The following is a 20,372-nucleotide window of genomic DNA, read 5'->3' as shown; positions in this document are numbered from 1 at the left end:
AAGTGACTGTGCTCCAAACAGAGCAGTAGACTTAAAGTTAAACAGATCATGGACAATAGTCTCCTGTAGGTAAGTGCAACAGCAAATTTGCAGGAAAATATCAGGAGGAAAGCCGGAGATGACTGCATGCTTTTATCATATCTTCTAGCCTGAGAACAATCGGCACAGACCCACTACGAACAACTTCACCACATTTCCCAGGAACACTTGCGAGGAGGACGCCCACAGCAAACCCTAATACGGCTCCGCCTGTGAGGTGTAGCCAAGAAAATTTCCACTTTGATGTCCTCATACTCTGTTCAATTGGGCTGCTACCATTGTCGTCTGAGGGGTGGCCGTTGGGGGGAGGGGAGGGGTGGAGGCTCCCGGTGTAACCACACGACTCACAGCCGGCTGACGGGTGGAGGTTCCCGGTGTAGCCGCACAACTCACAGCCAACCGACGGGGGCTCAGGCACAGCCACAACAGTCTGGCTGTTGCCGTCTCCACCAGGAAAGAAATGATAAGGATTGAATAGGAGATTTCCTGAAAAAACAGAAAGAAAACACAGCTGCACAACGAGGTATGGAAAGCTGCGGAAGAAACGCAATGATAATACTCATTACACAATACAAAGATGGAGGGAAATGTACGTTCTAGCTGTTATGTTTCCAGAATTTACCATTCAGCATTATACCAAAACAGTTTAAGTTTTTGCTGTGAGGCAAATAGAAAATATTGTTCGTGTAACATAATGCAGGGGAATGACAGACAGAAATACGTCAAAAAGTTGATGGCGGTTTACAGTAGTTGATGGCGTTCAGCACCAAGGAGAGTCACCGTTCCATTGGTTTTCACTGTAAGGCCACACCAAGTAAATTTTATGGATGACGTCCGCGCGCGCATTGATTTTGGCCTGTTCCTAAAAAAAAAACAAGAAACTAGAGAGGCCGACATTTGCTTGGGAGCAAATACAGCATATTTCAGTCCATCTCCCTCCCACGCAAAAGTGGACTATTCCAAACTTACCCCAGTGTAAAACTGGCAAAGATTCTCAAATAAATGAATTATATACAGTAGTAGTAGTAGGTATGTAATTGAGAACAAAGATGCAAGATCAAGCACATTGAATCTCGAAAGCTTTACTAGTCTTATTACAGGTATGCAAATACTAACAATGATGAGATTTGATACATTTTGAAGGTCTTAGGCACATAAAATTGAATGTGTGGGTCATTCCGCATGACTTACGTGCAATGTGACCTCAGGTAACCCGCAATGGAACACGTGTTCCATGGATGGAACCGGCCATTCTTTAGATAGAACATGGAACGGGTACAGCGCTTTTGGCCCTTTTTTTGCTGAAAATAGCCATTAAAGTCCTCCAAATGAGTCATTTGGAAGTGGTGTATGCCAAATATGTGACTGCTATTCTGTAGACACATGTTCAAGGTACCCTTATACCGAATTTCAGATCATTTGGTTGTAAAACCAGGGCTCAGGATCCAAAAATCCATTTTTTGGCGAAAAATGCCCCAAAAAACCTTCATAAAAATTTTTCAAAGGCATGTATCAAAAAAATGAAAAACGCCTGGGGTATTGGCCCACTCTACCTCCATGCCAAATTTCAAGTCATTTGGCTGAATGATGGCGGAGTTGAATCCCTTTGACTGTTTGGCAGGAGGAGAAGGAGGAGAAGGAGAAGAAGAAACACCAGAGAACACAATATATTTCATCCATACCATGGTATGGACTGAAATATAATTCCGCTTCCTGTAACTATGACCAAAGAGTCACGAAAGTGCCACAAATCGTTAGGTTGACGTGAAACCCGTAACGTCAAATGGGTAAAGAGCACATGCTTTGTTTCTGCAGGCCTGCAAAAATGTGATGAAAGAAACAGGACAGGACGATAACTGCTGTTCCACCTGATTCATTGCTTTTTTGATGATGAATAAAAGACTTCTTGCTTGTTACACTGTGTCACCTCATTCAATTTGTGTCCTAACATTTGTCGTCTCTTGGTTTATTTCTAATCTAGGCATCTTGTTTTTCAGGGCCTTTCTTGTTTTTTTTTCGCCCTCTCGCATTAGATTTAGGGTCTCCAAAGGACGTCATCCATAAAATTTACTTTGTGGCCTAACGTTATTCTATAGCTAAGCGTAGGAGGAATGGTGTCTCTTCCTGTCTTTGTCTCTCTCTCTCTCTCTCCCTCTCTTGCTCTCTCTCTCTCTTTCTGACTCTCTGTCTCTTTGTCTCTCTCTCTCTCTCTCTCTCTTTGTGTGTGTGTGTGTTTATTTTCTCGTTAAATTATATACCCCGTACCCGTGGCATCGCCCTCTTCATATTTCCTTAGACGCATGCTGGTCCTTTCTCTGACGGCTGGACTCGGGTACGGCAAGAGGTCAATGACCTTTCTCATGGCCAAGAAACACGTGTGAAAATGTTCCTTGTCGATCCACTCGTTCATGACGGAATGTGCCCACTTATTCCGGACCTTCGAGCGCAGTTTCTGCATATAAAAATAAATTGATTCAGATACATTTGGTCGTAATTTCCTGCATGTTACTTTTTTATGTTTACCGAAGGAAAACATATTGTTTTTGCTCAGTTTCTTCCTCTTCTTCTTCTCCAAACACTGACCTCAATGACCTGAACCAATGGTGTGCCTGTTACCACGGCAACTGGTGTTGGGTTACATAATGTTGTCATTTTATAGCAGGAGGGATTCAGACTCCTAGGCCTGTCTGACCATATTTAAGAATTAACAGAGCAGACCATATGCGAAGCCGAAGGTAAACATTATGCATTTGCTTTGCAAATGTTAGCTTTCTAGTTTTCTTTTTAATCAATTTACTTGTTCCCTACCGTTGCTGCTTTCTGAAGATCAAATGCAAAGGCATTCTCGCTGTTGAGTCGGTCTATAGCCGCAGAAATGTCCAGACAGCCGTAAGGAACGGGGTGTCCGGCTTCAGTCTTCAGGGCCTGGCAGATCGCGGGGTGGACGATTTTGTGAAGAGCGATCCCGACCAGCAGCCACCGCTTCTCTGCTACCGTAAACCCTTCGAGTGGGTACAAGTATAAGAAAAAAGCATTAGACTATCATGATAAGTAACGTTAAAATGTCTTACCATAATGCAAGGCAAACTATTGCTGTCTAGATATGCTCGTTCAGTTGTGCGCAAGAAATTAACCAGAAAGAATGTAACGTTAGTATTTAGGCCAAAACAGTTCCTCAAGCAACTGGGTATGATTTTGGAAATGAATTTGGCGTATCTTATTACATATGGATGTCTAACCTTCATCGACGTAATATTAACATTTCCTACATCGTTACTACATGTACTTCGATTCAATACATTTCTTTTCCCGGAAGAGAAAATACAGAATAAAAAGTTGACAAGGCACTTGTAACCAAAGGATGCGAACAGCTATAAAAGATATGCACTACTTACTTTCCATTGCCTTCATTGGATGTTGTGAACAAGTTGCGTTTGACAGAAAACTTGACAACGCTGCTGCTGATCACGAAGACGCGCTGATACGATGCTGTGTTCGCCACATTATGGAAAGACAAAACCCTGTGTTGACGAGTGATGTGACACAAATGAGCTTTAGCATGTGACTCAGCCGCCACGCCACTTCGAAAGTTCGTCTTCTATGTTTACCTTCGACTTTTCTGAATGTCGCGTATATGGAACGCGAACGTTGTAGAACAAACAAACAAACAAACATATCTGGGTAAAATATATATGACCCATTGCTTTGTAAACATGTCCTCCATAAGATAAAGCCACAATTTACTGCTACTGTTTTCTTGAAAAATGGAAATTCCGGCAAAAGAATGTCAGCAATTGTCTTATTATTGTTGCACTTTTTATTGGTTCCGCCAGAAGGCGCTGTGGTACCGCCGCCACCTGTTACCCTACTTCCGGGTTGAACCTCGTTCTGGTCCAGTACGCATGCGCCGTAGGGAAACACATTAGCGCTTGGACGAGAGACGCGACCAGATGGTCTGCAAAACCTAAAGTTTTCCGTCTTCTTTCTGTCCTAAAACAAATATAACCGGCTTTCCGACATTTCCGAAGGTTGCTGCGTGTTAGCTGCATCTATACCAAGGTAAAGGACTTATATTTCGTCTGTAGAGGAAGAGGTTTTTGATCGTAGGTTGATGTTTTTCTCGTGCTTTTCATTTGCTGCCACGACCACCTGCTACAGAAAATATATCCGGGATTTGCCTGGCACAAGAGTGGACTCAGTGCAGCCTTCTGTTTGTATTTTTCTGGCTTCTGTAAACACGGCGTGGCACACGGCCTCTTCAGATGTCCATGAAGACATAACAGATGTCCACGAAAACATATAACAGTCCAGACCGTAGTATTTTTCGTAGGTTTGAGTTCTATAATTGTGGGCGTTTCCAACTTCAGTAACACTAATAACAGTGCCATTTCATTTTCAGGGTTTTCCATAAAATTAGAAAAGCTTGCACAGATATGTTCAACATTGCAGTCTATCTATGCCCAATCTGTACTTTTTTTTTCTTCCAAGTTGGTTGCATTCAGTTTTTTTTTCCTCTCCACACTTGTCAATTGAGCCATTATTTGACACACCTGAATCCAATGCAGTTTCAGTATTCTGGTCCTGGATGAGGAAATTTGTCTGATAATGATATTTAATATTTAATACTTGAAGGATTTGAAATTGCCCCAAAACAAGCTACGTGAGGCATCTCTTTATTTTTTTGGGTACCACCCACAAATAGTTAGAACTTACTAGTAGATACATGTACGATTGCTGTCAGTGACATCACATTTTTACAGATACAAATGTATCAGTATGCTGAAGAGTGACAAGAAAATTGACTTTGAAAATCCAGTTTTACTGCCCTGAAATTGTATTGGATGCCTTTTTAAAAGTTTAAGGGTTTATTTTGTTCTGTTTCCAGGAGTGAAAATGATGGAGGAGGTTTCAAACGAGTCAGACTTCGACCTGGAGATGGAGGGTCTGAGTCTGGAGAACCAGCCGGACGTGGAGCGCTGGCCTCCCGTGGGCGCCACCGCCTCCCCCACCCCGGGGGCGCAGGGGGGTGGGGACCAGCCGCACGTGAGCGAGATCGAGCGGCTGCGCATGTTGGAGCAGGAACAGGACCAGCTGAACTCCTCACTACTGGCCCTCACCACGCATTTTGCTCAAGTACAGTTCAGACTCAAACAGATCGTTACAGCACCACCGGACGACAAAGAGGTAAATACTGTAATTCACTTTATGTTCACGGAAACAAAAGTTCACAGTCTGAGAAAAATGGAGGTGTTCACGGAACTACATGTTAATGGTATTACAGCAGGTGCAGGAAAAATAGAATCTATCATGCTTGTGCATATCTACACTATAATAGGTATGGCAGGTTAATTACATAATTACATGATGGAGTTGGCACCCCTATAATCAAGTGTTGCAGAAATGATCAGAAAGATGATGTTTCAGTCTAAGTCCTTTCTTCATTCCCTTTCCCACTAGGATAAAATTGTTTGGATCGAGCCGAATAGATCCAGATCAAAGCTAAAACGAATCTACTCGACTTGATTCGTACAATTCTATCCTAGTGAGAAAAGCTATCCTAGTGAGAAAAGGACCTCAGACTGAAACATCATGAAGGACCTAAAAGATGTCTTATCATGTTCTCGCTGTCTTGCAGGGTCTCCTGAAGGAACTAGAGGAGTTTGCATTCCAGGGCTGTCCCGACGTTCGCGGCTGTGTCACGCAGGACGCACAGATACTGGATGACATGAGCGAGCGCGAACACGAGTTCCGTATTCTGGAACAGCGCGAGAAACAACAGGAACTTATCAAACAACTCAAGGTACGGAATAGTTTAAAGTAAATTAAATTCTTTTTTTTTTTAAAGCTAAAAGATGTTCTGAAAAAAATAAGTAATTTTTTCTCGTTCTTTTCTTTTAGACTTTGGTGATCTCTAGTGGTCTGACTTATACAATACTGTAACAGTTAAAAAGTAAAACTTGCATGAGGACACTTTCAATATTCAATGTTTGAAAACCGATTGTACAATGTTTCAATCATTCAGTTGTCAGATCATGGAGGTAGAAAAGCTTGAAAAAAGCTAGATCAGCTTGAAAAATTTATGTCCCTTGCAGGGGTCCACCCCAAGAAGGCCAGGATCGGTAGTTTTTTCTGGGGTTGGTTGGAAACATAAATCGTGATATTGATATTTCAGGTACATGGCAAAAGTAATAGATATATTGAAATGAGAAACGTTTTGAACATGATTCTAATTTGAAAGCACGATAAAATCAATAGAGTTTGATCATGTTAAGTGGGAAACAATGTCGCCAGCAATTCTCCTTATCAAAAATCAATGAAAAAGCAGCCAGCTTGGAACCATTGGTCCTGGAACCTAGCTAACTTTCTTTGTGGTTGAAGAATATTATTAAGTTTGCTTTTATATTGAATTATTTCCTAACTTCTTTACGGTACAGCTTATGTTTTGTGGTGGCTTGAGATATATTCGTATGTCTTTCAGTAGGCATACATGTAAGAATGATGTTCACTCATAATTATGTACAATCATGTATCTGGTGTTTCGTTTTCTGTCTGAATGTTTTGAGCAAAGTCTGTTCATCTATGAAGTAAACCTAAAATTGTCAGCTTATATTTCCAACCTCTTGGCGCGCAGAGGAAACAGATGATTTTTTATCTTGCAGTTGCAGATTTCCTTTTCTCTATTCTTATTTATAAATTCATGTGCTGTAAATGTAAACAAAGAAAAAAGTCTCACTAAATTTGGGGTAAAGCTAAAACTATCAGTAACTTCTTGTCTGTCTTTTGATAGTGATTTTTCTTTCATTCTATCCACAAGCATATGGAAGCGTAGATTTTGTCACTAAGCATTTCCCCTCTGGTCTCTCAGTCACTGATGAAAGCTAGTGGATACAAGCTGAAACGTCTGACGTTTTCTAAATCATATCCAGTTGCTGGAGTAACTGCTTTTTGGCGTTTATCACTAAGGTTTTATGACAGCTTTCCTGGTTTCAGAAATATTTGTGTCAAACAGAGTGCATTTATAAGCCCTCCATTTACGTAATGTGGGCGTCATGGCTTAGGGACATATGGTTGGGATTATTGTGTTAGTTTAGTACAGATGCATAGCTCAAACAGTCACCTATATAGGATTCCTTTCAAATGTCAGTGCTGACGCATGACCATTATGTCACCCCAGTGCTCTCAAGTGACTACTGGATTGTGTAGAATGAATACAAATGTAGGGTGTTGACGTACATATAAGGATGGTAATGGGTATTGTAGTGGCTGAGCCACTAAAGATGGCATCATTACTGGATTGAGTTTATGAATCCATTTACAATTTTAAACTTTGACTACAAAAATATCATACATCAGATCTACAGAAAATGTACCAGGCTATTAAATCATTTAAGAAAATTACACAAAAAATTAGAGACAATATTTTTATTTTATGCATGTATGAATTCTCATAGAAATTGGCTTTCAATGATCTTTGCCGTACCTTACTTCAACCGTATTTAACTTTCAGTAAGGGAAATGAAGCCTGAAGTATATGTACACAGCTGGGGCTGGTCACACAGGACTTCTTACATACAATACAGTAGAGTCAGGATATGTCCGACCCTTCTGAATGTATCCTGGTTCATGAAAGGCTGTATTCTAAAGTAAACAGAACCTTTGACGCAAGCAGTGTCCAAGCACATAGCTGCTAAGGCAAATGTGTCAGGTTTTGATGGCTAGCAATTTTTGTATGGTGAACTATGACATATTAATGGAGGTCACGTTGATGAAAAATGACATATATTCCTAAAACAAATGTACATGTACAACACTAACAGAGTTAAAAATAATAATCAAAGAATAAGGCCAATGTTATAGTTGAAAGCCTGTTACGACTTCTTCAACTACTAGTAAATGGGGGCCCATATGTCCTTTTCCGTAGAGCGTATTCGGCCGTTTTAATTCTATGTAGAGTGTAGACGGATCACGCTAATTCAACGTAGAGCATAATTAACACATTTTGCGTAGATCGTAATTTGCCGTTTCAACACTACGTAATGTGTTGTAGCTACCCAGAATTTATCGTAAAACGTAATGGGGAGGCTTCTTGAATTCAGCACGATTATACGTACCCAGCTTTCAAAATTCAGCATAGAGCGTAACGTCAGGACTCCCCCATGCAGGCCTTCCTAACTGAGACTCATTGTTATTCAGTATAAACAGGAGGCAGACTCCCCAAAGGATGCTCATTAGTGTTGTCACGGAGGTAAATTGTTCGCTTCAAAGCTCCCGAGTCCTTATTAGTTGCATTATCCAGCATGTCAGTTGTGTATGATTATCAATTGAAGGCTTATTCTAAACACAGTTTTTATAACACTAGTAGCCCACACACAAACAATTACTTGATATGTGGATTGATGTGTTAGCTTGATTTGGATTTACAGCATATAATTATGGCCCAATATCACACAGATTTCTATTAATTATTTTATGTCTTTTTTCAAGATTTCATTGGAGATTTACTGTAAATTACAGTGTACTTTGAGTAAATATGGCAGGCTGTGTACCTACATAATATATATATACATGATTGTGCAAAAATGTATGTGGCATAATATTAGATAGTGTACATAGGTAAATGTTAAACATACAGGTAAACAATACTCATATTCAAACTCTACTACACTACTGAATAAATTACAAACTAAAATAACTCCCAGGCATTTTGAGTAACATCCACCACTCTTTTTCATCATCACTAATGAACTATTGTCAACACATTTGAACTGGAAAAAATGATGTGACAAAGACTTGTATAGTGATGATTCTATAAGAATAAGAATGTCACTTGAAACGTCCAGAATGTATCTCCAGAATTTATCCAGTAGTATAGAGTTCGAATTTTCTGTTAGTATAGATGTGAGCCCTAAACACAATTCCATCCCTAATCTGTTTTCCCCCCAGAATCAACTGGAAGACTTAGAAGACTTTGCATACAAGGAGGGGGCCATCGACATGCCCACAGCGGTCATGCAGGAGAAACAGAGGGTCATCATTGACCAGCTGACCAGTAAGATGGACCTGGACATCGACGGGCTGGACAAACTGACCACTGAGGAGCTACGTCACAGAGTGGACAATGCTGTGGGGGAAATCGTCAACCCTGCTAAGGTACAGGACATGTTAGAACATAAATGGAAACTAGAATTTGGCGATCTCATACCTCCAGGAAATGTTTAGGGCTTTTGTAAATCTTATGCATGGTGATGACCACCTGTAAATGGCAGAGGAAAAAAGGAAAGAAATCAGAGACACTGGGGCCTTTTTTTGTCAAAATTGTTATCTCAAAAAATAAGCGAGGACAGAGAATACTTTGATGTGGTGTATTGTAGGTGAAAGTGTGCTACACATGTCTATATTTATTTCTGAATTAAAAATTTTTAGCAAATAATTAGACGCCTTTGTTTGACAAACCAGAGGTTTATTCATCCAACATTTTGGTGACCGTCTGTCGTTTTGACTGGTTCACATTGCACATGAAATGTCGGTGGAATAATCCTCTTGGTTATGAAAATACATTTTGAGTAATTCATTTGTTAGCATTCTTTTCCAATGCTGACTTCTTTTACTTCGTTCACAATCAACATACATTGTACATGCATTTCATTCAGCTCTTTTACATTAATACTTACTGTAAGTTGTAACACATCCTTGTACTTACCAACAGGTGAAAGAACAGGTGATCCACCAGTTGAAGACTCAGATAACAGACTTGGAGATGTTCATCGAGTTTCTTCAGGAGAACGGAGGAGATATCGGACACGAGAAGGAGGGCTGTACCTGTCCTGTTCATGGTGAGACCAGGAAAGGTGGGTGGGTTAGGAGGGTGTTCATGGTGAGACCAGGAAAGGTGGGTGGGTTAGGTGGGTGTTCATGGTGAGACCAGGAAAGGTGGGTGGGTTAGGAGGGTGTACCTGTCCTGTTCATGGTGAGACCAGGAAAGGTGGGTGGGTTAGGTGGGTGTACCTGTCCATGGTGATTTTTGCTAGAAAATTGTTAGAATTTTGCGTTACCGTCAGCGTTGATGTGAAGGGTTGCTTGGGTTTAATGTTTGTTTTGCGCTCTGACAAGACAATAGCAATTTGCCACTTTCTGTCCTGTTCATAATTACAAATTGTAGGTGGGTTCAAAACAGGGTGTACCTCAGCCTTGTACACAGGGAAACTAGAATCGGTGACCCATCTTAGATTGTTCATATTTCTAACCTGTTGCTTTTGTTGTATTTTTCAGGAAATGCTCCTCCCCAGATTAAGGGGAAGGTGACAGGAGGAAGTCCGGAGATTTCCAAACAGACCAGCCAGGCGCGGCTCCGTGCGACGACACAGGAGGCCCAGAAGAAGATCCGCGAGACCAGCCTGTCCATCATGAAGCGGGCGCTGACCGTTCTCCAGATCTTTGCCGTCAGTCAGTTCGGTTGTGGCGCCAACCTCTTCAAGGACCACATCATTCCCACGGAGGACAGAAACAGCGAGTACAACTTTGACGAGCTGCTGAAGGCATTAGACCAGGCTGTGAGTCACGTCTGCGAGCTGGCCAAGGTGCGAAATGACGTCCCCGACGACAGCGACTACCTCAGTGACTCGTCGGAGAGCCCGGTACGAGGCCGCGACGAGCTCACGAACATTGTGAGGAGAGAACTGGCGCCGGCGCTGAGAGACGTGTTCCAGCACGGTCTGATGAAGGTCGGGCAGAGCAAGAGTCTCAGCCAGGCCGTCATGCCGTACTTCTGCTTCCAGCAGCGCAAGCCGCCGCCCCCGGGGAAGATGCACGCGTGGGAGCTGCTGGTCAAATACTACGAGATGAAACACGGGCGCGAGTACAACCTCTCGCCAGCACGCAAGCTTTCCGAGTCGTTCAGTCTGGACATCGTTGGCGGGACGGCCATCACGGCCAAACAGACCCTCCTCAGTGCCATCCACGATATCGTGAGCACCCACGACCCGCTGAAGCGAAGCATGGACTCGGAGTGGAAAGCCTGGGTGTGCTGCGCGCTCAACCAGGGGCGTATCGTCTCGTGGTGTCGCCTCGTGGTCCGTACCGCGCCGCTCATCACTAGCTACTACCAACCCTGGGGATTCACCGCCAAAACAAGCTTCGACCCTGCGCTGCAAATCCTCAACAGACTTACAGAATTCAAGTTCCACATTCCGACCGACCTGGCCATCCGACATTTCCAGAACATCAAGGATGCCTTCGGGGAAGGGGTGTAGTCGTCTTTGTAGATAGTTTCTGTGGAATGTCGAAGTCAGTGCAATTCTACCAGGTGTGTTTATATTTAGTGCTTTTAGTTTATTTATTGTTTATGAAGGAGAGACGCAGTGGTAAGAACAATTCTTATGGAGAATCACATAAGTAATAGAGATCTAAATAAAACAAACAAATTCTTGGTACATCAGACTTTCGAAACTGTATTGTACTATGTCCTGTTAATGCTGCTAAAAGCCAGGCTTGTGTATAATGTTATTAGATACAGTAGATATTACATAAGTATGCTTCTCTACAAAGGCCTTTTGCATGTGGGGTAAAAGGAAGGTATGTCTTGTGCATAGAATCCTTTGAAATATAAATGTCATTTCCTTGAAAATATTCAGTTTGTCTAAGAGTTACACATTTTGTGTGAATTTTCTCTAGCTAAATGCTGATTGTTGCTGTCTATTGTGTATGTTGAAATCAGTGTGCTAAGGTATGCTGGATCAAGCATTGCTACTCTCATGTATAATTTAAGCATCTACCTTGATTTTTGTTGTCAAAGAATATATCTATCAATGTTATAGATAAAATATTTGATTATGTACATATTTCCTGTGGTGACTTTGATGCAATTATAGTATTGTGAAAAATGTTATTGTAAGAATCTTTAGGCAAATGAGACATTGCTGAGCAGTGTTTACTGTATGTACCTGTATTTATGAGAGCATTTCTTTGTCTTGATGTTCAACCACTGAACCACATGTAATATAAAATTGAGTAAATTTCAGCTCCCCAATCATACATTTTGTGTTAAGACTAAGTAAGAGTGCAATGGAGTGTAACATTACTGGAAGCTCGTAGGTTACCAATGTGCTATATTATAACAAGACTTGACCAGTGCTGGTACATAGTACTGCCCAATGTACAACATTTTCATGTACATTAGTTACTCCTGATGTCTTACAATGCTGCTGTAACTTTGTGGTTATGTGCAACAATGACTAAATGATAGGCCCAAACAGTTTTACATGTACAAAAATGCCTGAAAATTTGTATACTCAAGAGAAATGCCAGGTGTCTCCAAAATCTATGAACTTGTTGTATGTGAAGTAAAGAGAAGGTACTAGAACAAGGTTGAAGTCATTGTGGTGTTTGTTTTCAATGTTGATTTCCTTCTTAAAATACAAAATAGTAGTAAGCTATCATTGGGATTACATTAACCAGTATGGACAGTTTCCTGAACAAGAAAAATCATAACAGAAATGTACTCCAAGTCTCAACAAAATACAGATTATGTCAACTTTTATTCAGTGAAATAAATCAATTTAAGGTACCATTCAAAATTTCATGAAGACTCATCACACAATATTCTTACAAAGTCAATTTCCTACTTATTTCATATAATATTAATGTAAAGTACAAGTACTATTCAACCAATGCTTCCTCCATTGTTAGTATCGTATTTTACATCACAAACCTTGAAAGGTAGAGTATACAATAGATTCTTCTTTGCTATCCATGATAATTGCTTCTATTGTGCTGTATCTATGTTGATGTAGCTATAGCAACTCTGTAATTATAAATTAAGACAAGTAAACATCATGCAAGGAAAGCAGCTATTCCATTTTCTCTTTTCATCACACAATACCTCGTTTAATGAATTCATCTCATCCACATTCTGAATTACACCATAGAAATCCATTCAATGCATTTTTGTTCCAAACATTGCTAGGTTGTAGTTATCATAAACACAAGTGAATCATGCACACGTTCTATGAATCACTTGAGCTCTGCAACAGTGAAATCTGTGTTTCAAGAGGCCTATAGGGTATAATATTTGTTACTAATGTATGTAATTAATTATGTTGGAATAGTTACAGACACATGTACATTTATTTTGGAACCACATACCAGTCACGATGCTTTAGTCTAGCCATGTTGAGTAAAATCATTGGAAAAGACCATAATGCTGCAGTTCATTTCAAGTTCAATAGATGTCATTGCTAGATGGTGTAGATCATATGAGACTGCCCATGCAAGACAACCCCTGAGATACAGTAGTGTATTACTGGGGCTTACATCAGAGATATCTGAGTTATAATTCCTAAAGGGACATATCAGTGAAGAAGTTAATCATCTTGTAACTTTTCCTTCTTACTTTTCTTTTTCTTCTTTTTGCTCTTACTATTACTCTCTTCACATGTAATACTTTCACCATGTGTCGTATCTTCCAGGCTCTCTACCGTGTCCCTAGACTTTTTCTTCTTCTTTCTTTTCCCCTCACTGCTTTCAAGTTCCTCAAGAACTTCCTGTTGCTGCTCAAGAACTTCTTGTTCTTTCTCCTTCTTCCTTTTCTTCTTCTTTTTCTTCTGGCTGTCTTCTTGACTTGTCACTTCCATTTCAGGCAGCTCATTGTTTTCTTCTTTGCGTTCTTTCTTCTTTTTCTTTCTGATGGAAGTACTTTCTTTCACCCCCTCACTTTCAGAACTGACGTTCTCATCTTCCTGCTCCTTGTATTTTCTTTTTTTGGACTTTTTCTTTGACTTCCGTTCTGAGGAGCTCTCAACTTGAGGCTCTGAACTTTCATCTTTAGCATCACCATCTTGATTTTCAACCTCTCCTCCTGACCGTAACTTCTTTAACTCTGCCATCTTCTGTGCAAAGTAATCCTGTATGCTCTGAGACTTTGTGATGGTGGTTACTCCATAATGATTGTCCATTGGTGGACAGGAAGCAGCGCTGTCCTCATCCTCAGCATCTGATTGGCTCCTCGGTGTAGCCGGCTCTGATTGGTTGGGAGTGACTGGCTCTGATTGGCTGGCTTTTTTACCCATGATGCACGCTAAGTCAGCTTGACTCATGCTGGAGAGATCCTTCCCCCTGGTAAACTTGTGGTAATGAACCCGCCTCTTCGAAGACTTGGACTTCTCCTCAATACTGATGGTCTTTGTGCTCGATTCAGCCTGAAAGGAATATGTTTTAGTAAAGCCTTGGGCAGTATGACATCATACATGTATGTATAGTTCTTTTTTAAAATTCATGGAAGTTACCATATTGGCACACTTCAAGAGCACTAAAAGGTAAGTCACTGAATTAAGTCTTTTAAGAGACTCTTGACACAGCATAGTTTGGTGACTGGCATCTTCCTCAGGTGTAGATATATACGTTTGGGAACGTATCTATAGCAGTGGAACCAAATGTGAAGCAGTCAGAATTGCCCCGAGGAAGGTGTAAAGAAAGTCCCTCTTTTGCATCGCCATCTTGACTTTCTTTTGTCAAGATGGCAATGCAAAAGATGTGGTAGTTATGCGGCCAGTCTACCAAATGGTAGGAACGTATTTTTTCTTCACTAATACAAGAAACATGTAACAAAAGCCACTGTTTCACAGGTGATTTTTAGCCTACTCAAGGCCTACTTACCTCTCCGTTGCCTGTGGCTCCATGACTGGCATTTAGACCTGCCAGAAGTGCATCGAAGTCCTCCTGATGAGCTATCCAGTTCTCAGCCTGGTCAGCGCTGCACCCCAGGCCGGTCTGGTCAAACTTACGGGAGGCCTTCACATGTTGGGTCATCCCGTCCTCCTTGGCACCCAGGCCCTTACCCTGGGGTGGATAAAAAATTACAGTAAGTTTATTAAATCAAATAACGTCATACATTTGCTTTTGCAGTGATCATTTAAACTGTTTAGCCATCGAAGCCATTATAGAGCAAAGTTGGTTGACTTGGGGTTATTTAGAGATAGATGTTTATGAACTAATGTGCAGGACTGTTGTAGTTATGCCACTCTACCAAAAGGTAGGATTCCTAGAACATAATTTTTTTCTTATAACAGTTCATTTTCAACACTTTTAACTTTAAATCCTGTGATATTGTTAATTAATTTTAATCTATATCTTGATATCTGCACAACCTCTTTCCTGGTTAACTTCACAACTCTAACAACGTTTTCTCAGTACTGGGATTGAGTTATGATGCCCAAAAACTACTTAAACTCACAGCATAAAACCGCCCCCCTCCCCACGATCAGATGCACACGTGCACCAACATGCCCACCTTCTGCCAACCCATTTTCTCCAGCATCTTCTGACCAAACTTGGAGTCATCGTTGCTCCAGGCGGCCCCTCGCGGATCAGCCGACCACTTTTGACGCCGTCTCGGCTCAGCAAGCATGTCTGACCGCGTTTAGATCACCGAATTTGACAAAATTTCAGACGACAATCTGTCCACAGCCACGCGAAGAAAAAAACCCTAACCTTTGACCCATTTTACCCGTCATGCCTTTTAAACATGGCAGCGCCGGGGGGTAAATAGACGCAACTTTTTAATCTTTTCCAGTTTTCTTATGTAAATTGAAAACAATGACAGTTATCACGACAAGACAACTCTCTAGGGGAACTCTTGGTTTAGTGGCATAAATTTCAGTGAGGGACATCGCCGTTTTAGCTCGCAAAAGTGTCCTGGATTGTTGAGGTAAAATTTGGTCTGCCCCCCTCCCACTGACAAGTACACGTGTCAAAACATAAACAGAGTCAGCTGTCGCGAGGTGTTGGAGTTGGGCGGGAACCACAGAACTGACGGAGTTTTTGGCAACCATGGGCTGCTACTGCAGCAAGGGCCTGGTCACCATCAACAACAGGGCCTTCTACATGCAGGAAAGGATTGGAGAAGGGTAGGAACTAATTTTTCTATGATTCTAGTTTAAAAATAAACACACTGAATATTTTGATTATAATAATTATAGGACGATAATTAATGATGTATTTATGTACTGTATGTCCAAAGGTTCATAAGAAAAGACATATCGTTCATTGTACTAAGGATCTTTCTTTTCTTTCTCCCATTCTTTCTTTCATTCTTTCTTTCCTTTATTCCTACATGTTTGGAGCAGAATAAAAATTGACAACTTTTCTTGCATATTTAAACAAGGGTAATCAGATAAAAAGATTTGATGACATATCATCATTCTTTCTTTCTCCTTTTTTCTTTCTTATTTTTACGTTTCTTATTATAATGTCTTGCGAATGACTTTGCGAATCTTTTGAATAAAAATTGATTGATTGTGTGATCTAAGTGATGTATTTTTTTGTATTTCCAGGGGTTATGCCTACATAGATCTGATAGAAGACAAGAAATCTGGGAAGTTTTTTGCTCTGAAGAGGATCACGTGTCATTCCAAGGAGGATGAGACTGAGGCACTGAGAGAAGCAGAGTACTGTAGAATGTTTGACCACCCCAATATCATCAAGGTTTGTTAAGAGTTAAAACTTTAGATCCAACACAAAAAGTGGGGTCGTGTGGCGCAGCGGTAGCAGGTTCGGCTCAGGACCTAGAGGTCCCGGGTTCGATCCCCACCCATGTCACGGATCTTGTGCCCTTGGAAAAGGCACTCTACACGACTTTCCTCACTTCACTCAGGTGTAAATGAGTACCTAGCTTCGGTTAGGGACGTCCCTCGGATATTACGTTAAATGGAGGTCCCGTGTTTGGGGAGAGCCACACCCCACACATGTTAAAGAACCCACCACTCCTTTCGAAAAAGAGTAGGGGCATGCCCCGGTGTGCCATGGTACAAACTCTACAATCCGGAGTCTTGCCAAGAATTGGCATGCCAGAATGATCAGTATGATGATTGTGTTGTGGGCATTAAAGGAAAGACAAGACAAAAAGTTCTCCCACCTAGACTTCTACCTGTCACTCTGGTCTTCTTCAGTAGACTGACCCAGTGAGGCTTGTCACGTGGCTTCTCTGAAGTGTGAAGTTTTAACTCTAAACATGTAACTACCAACACAGATGAACTTTCATGATATCATCAAGGTTTGCATTTTTTTAGTACAGTCAAACTTGTCTAAGATGACCACCCATGGGACCGAAGAAAAGTGGTCTTCTTAGACAGGTTGTCTTCTTATATACAAAGGCTTTTTGACATGCCAAAACAGAAAACAAGAAAACCGCAGCAAAATTGCCACCCATAATTACACAATAGACAGTCCTATAGTATACTAGTAGACCCAGCCAGCGCTATTTTAAATTACGCAAAGACTGTCATGCCATCAAAAGTTTGGAGGTTGCATGATCTTGAGGAATCGTGGATAATTGAAAAGGAAGTGGTTCAAATGTAAATGTTTGTGAATGTGTGTTCAAATGTAAAATTTGTGTTTTTACTTTCACCAGGTTGAGGAGTTTACAACAGTCAAGAAAACCCAGTCCACATCTGTATGGATAGTTTTCCCATTTTACAAGGTGGGTGTGTTTGAACATATTCGATACTGTATTCTTTAGAGAGTTCTGTTTTTGCCTTGTACTTTGTTGCTGTTAGTTCTTAGCCTGGCTATCAAACCTACTTTAGCTGCCAAGTCTCTTTTGGCCTCTCTGCAAATAGTCACTTCCCACATGTGATATGTATGCCTGATATGAGCCACATGCATTCAAAGTTAATCACTGATGACCTTATAGTAACTTATACCTGTAGAATATGAAAAATCAGTTCATATGAACTAATTATAAAGCTAACTATTTCATTAAATGTTCTAAGTCCTATACAATTATACTGTAATTCACTTTATGTTCACGTTAGTAAAATTTCACAGTATGACAAAAATGGACATGATCACAAAACTATTTGTTCGTGGTGGCAACATGTGCAGAAAAAAGAAAGTCAAGGAATTATATTAATATTAGTTGGCAGTAATGACTAGTCCATTTTACAGAAGTTGCAGTGAGAACTGTGAATGTAAAAAATACATTGAAAAATTGGGAATTACAGTTACTGTAGTTAAGGGAAAAGTACTACTCAACTTTCTACGTGCTCTTGAATCTGTATCTGAATGTGCAGCTGGGTTCTCTACAAGACCTGATTGAGAAGATGGCCAAGAACAATGGACACATCCATGAGGACAGACTACTGGGCATCTTCAAGGGCATCTGTGAAGGGGTCAAGGCCATGCACGAGGCCACTCCTGCACCGGTCACTCATAGGTGGGTCTAGAACACTTTGTTCAACAGTCATTGAGAAGAAGTTACAATGGTAGGGTATGGTATGGCCATGCCCACACAATCAGGTTGGGGAGTAGGACACTTTGTTCAGCACTCAATGAGGAAAAGTTACCATTTTTCAAAAAAGCTGTGTCCACAATGTGTATTTTTGGTATTTTGGTGTTATTATCATTCAAGTGTATTTTACTAGAAATTGCAAATTGGGAAATGGCATATTGACTATAGCCCATATTCTACAGATAATCTAGAACAGAAGAATGTAGCAATATTTGAAAATTTTTTCTCTGTGCAAAAATTATGCAATGCTGTATATGCATAGAAAAGAAAGTACTAAAACATTTTTATACGTCAATGATAATTAGACATCCAGGTAATGAGATATGCCAAAAACAGTAACTCAAGCAACTTTTTCCAAAATCTTATGCAGTTGCCTGAGTTACTTTTTTATGGCATATAGAATCTTTCATTTACTTTCAGGTTCTACAATGACGTAACTGAATGTGTTTTTTATTTCTTTTGAAATGTTTTTTTAATCCAGAGACATCAAACCAGCCAATGTCCTGTTAGATGAGAACGACACCCCCGTTCTGATGGACTTTGGGTCCATGGGTCCAGCCAGGGTGGAGATTAAAGGGTCAGGAGAAGCTCAAGCCATGCAGGTAAGTTTCATCACACATGTGTACACTTCTCTCTAAATGTTGTTGTTTGTTTGTTTGTTTGTTTTGTTAAGGTCTCCATTCGAGTATGGGTGTGGTCTAAAAGTGAAAGAAAGCGAATCTTTAATCTCAATCAAAGATTCAATCTCAATCAAAGATTCACTTGATCTCGACCCAGCTCACTGAAGAGCTAATCTCCCACTGGTCATGACAGAGAAGACATAATTCCCCTAGTTCTTTTTGACAAGCACATTGAACACAGGACCACAACTTGACATCCTGTCCAAGGGACTGCACTTTTTAGTAGTGTGCATGTCAGGTGAGCGACAACAGCCGGGATTCGAACTCCCAACCTCTTGGTCCAGAGGCAGGGTCGCTAACCACTGGACTACACGTGCTACTTAGTTCTCCCCAAACTGAAGCTAGGTACTCATTTTCAACTGTGAAGTGAGGAAATTTGTGTTAAGTGCCTTTCCAAAGGGCACAACATTGGGGCATGTTGGTGGATTTGAACCCAGGACCCATACCCCATTTACACCTCACGATCCCACAATTGCAAGTTGTTTACATACATGTACTTTAAGTTGCATTGAAGTTTCATTTTAGCATGTACAGCATGTGTTTCATTCATAATGTGTGCTGAAAAATCTGAATATTTTTTCAGGATCTAGCAGCTGCCAAGTGCACCATGCCCTGGAGAGCTCCTGAACTCTTCCATGTGGAAAGTCACTGTATTATAGATGACAAGGTGGACATTTGGGTTTGTAAAGCTTCATGTTTTCTCTTGCTTGTTGCCGTAAATGTTTGTTATTTGTTTGTTTACTAATTAACCAGGATATCCTTGTTGCCTACTGGTGGTTTTAAAAGAATTTGTGGGGAGATAACCCTGACATAAAATGGCAAAACATTATCATTAACAAATAATAAAGGTGAACTGATAAAAGGTCAGAAAGTCAACTCAAAGCTAAAGGACTGAAATGTAGATGCAGTGATTTGATTAATTCTTTAATGAGATCATGAAAATGTTGAGTTTTTCAAAGATGAAACAGTTAATTGCAAATGTACAAATGTACTATGCTTGAGTTTGCCCATGCTTGAGTTTTGAGTCAGAAAATATATTGTTTCTGCTCTGTTTCTTCCTCTTCTCCAAACTCATATGGTCAATGACCTGGACCAGACATCTGTCACCATGGTAACTGATGATGTAGCAGACACCTTGTGGTGTTGGGTTATATTATGTTGCAAGTTGCATACATGAATGTGTTTGAGAAAGAATAAACAGAGCAGTAGTTTGTTAGGCTAGACCATGTTCAAGGTAAGCACTATATGCATTTGCTTTGCAAATGTTACATTTCTAGTTTGAATTGTGACTGGTCTATAATCTCCAAGCAGATCTTTTGGTGAGGGTAAGACAGTATCAAATTGGCCAGTCTGTATCCATTTCCCCACCAACT

The 20,372-nt window shown here is 40.6% G+C and overlaps 4 protein-coding genes across 6 annotated transcripts in view; 2 read left to right on the top strand and 2 right to left on the bottom strand.

Annotated features, from left to right (window-relative positions):
- Positions 1-89: 89 nt before the first annotated feature.
- LOC109478743 lies at positions 90-3,569 on the bottom strand. The gene is made up of 4 exons (XM_019780461.1): positions 3,435-3,569; positions 2,848-3,041; positions 2,305-2,491; positions 90-525 (listed from the first exon to the last, which is right to left on the bottom strand). The coding sequence occupies exons 1-4, from the start codon at positions 3,448-3,450 to the stop codon at positions 101-103; spliced, it is 822 nt and encodes a 273-aa protein (XP_019636020.1). The 5' UTR covers positions 3,451-3,569; the 3' UTR covers positions 90-100.
- Positions 3,570-3,943: 374 nt separating this feature from the next.
- LOC109478796 (RUN domain-containing protein 1-like) lies at positions 3,944-12,393 on the top strand. 3 transcript variants are annotated; one of them, XM_019780594.1, is made up of 7 exons: positions 3,944-4,098; positions 4,925-5,223; positions 5,675-5,839; positions 8,983-9,189; positions 9,746-9,928; positions 9,970-10,021; positions 10,309-12,393. In XM_019780594.1, exons 2-7 carry the CDS (start codon positions 4,933-4,935, stop codon positions 11,286-11,288), a joined length of 1,878 nt encoding a protein of 625 aa, XP_019636153.1. In that variant the 5' UTR covers positions 3,944-4,098; positions 4,925-4,932; the 3' UTR covers positions 11,289-12,393. The 3 variants fall into 3 exon arrangements, with proteins under 3 accessions (XP_019636153.1, XP_019636155.1, XP_019636154.1); XM_019780596.1 differs by lacking the exon at positions 9,970-10,021 and having other exon boundaries at positions 9,746-9,872; XM_019780595.1 differs by lacking the exon at positions 9,970-10,021 and having other exon boundaries at positions 9,746-9,887.
- Positions 12,394-12,579: 186 nt separating this feature from the next.
- LOC109478798 (PIN2/TERF1-interacting telomerase inhibitor 1-like) lies at positions 12,580-15,541 on the bottom strand. Its single transcript, XM_019780597.1, has 3 exons — positions 15,323-15,541; positions 14,689-14,871; positions 12,580-14,231 (listed from the first exon to the last, which is right to left on the bottom strand). Exons 1-3 carry the CDS (start codon positions 15,437-15,439, stop codon positions 13,398-13,400), a joined length of 1,134 nt encoding a protein of 377 aa, XP_019636156.1. The 5' UTR covers positions 15,440-15,541; the 3' UTR covers positions 12,580-13,397.
- A 14-nt stretch (positions 15,542-15,555) lies between these two features.
- Positions 15,556-20,372, top strand: part of LOC109478799 (serine/threonine-protein kinase 16-like) — an 8,308-nt gene continuing 3,491 nt past the window's right edge. The window contains exons 1-6 of the mRNA XM_019780598.1: positions 15,556-15,938; positions 16,365-16,515; positions 17,441-17,509; positions 18,102-18,244; positions 18,801-18,921; positions 19,583-19,678. Coding sequence (XP_019636157.1) covers positions 15,862-15,938; positions 16,365-16,515; positions 17,441-17,509; positions 18,102-18,244; positions 18,801-18,921; positions 19,583-19,678 — 657 coding nt within the window. The 5' untranslated portion in view covers positions 15,556-15,861. The remainder of the gene's footprint in view (positions 15,939-16,364; positions 16,516-17,440; positions 17,510-18,101; positions 18,245-18,800; positions 18,922-19,582; positions 19,679-20,372) is intronic.

This window comes from Branchiostoma belcheri, unplaced genomic scaffold, assembly GCF_001625305.1.
Source record: "Branchiostoma belcheri isolate BF01 breed outbred unplaced genomic scaffold, Haploidv18h27 scaffold45, whole genome shotgun sequence".
Lineage (NCBI taxonomy): Eukaryota > Metazoa > Chordata > Leptocardii > Amphioxiformes > Branchiostomatidae > Branchiostoma > Branchiostoma belcheri.
Note: the sequence above shows the minus strand (reverse complement) of the source record. Positions and strands in the feature narration are given on the sequence as shown.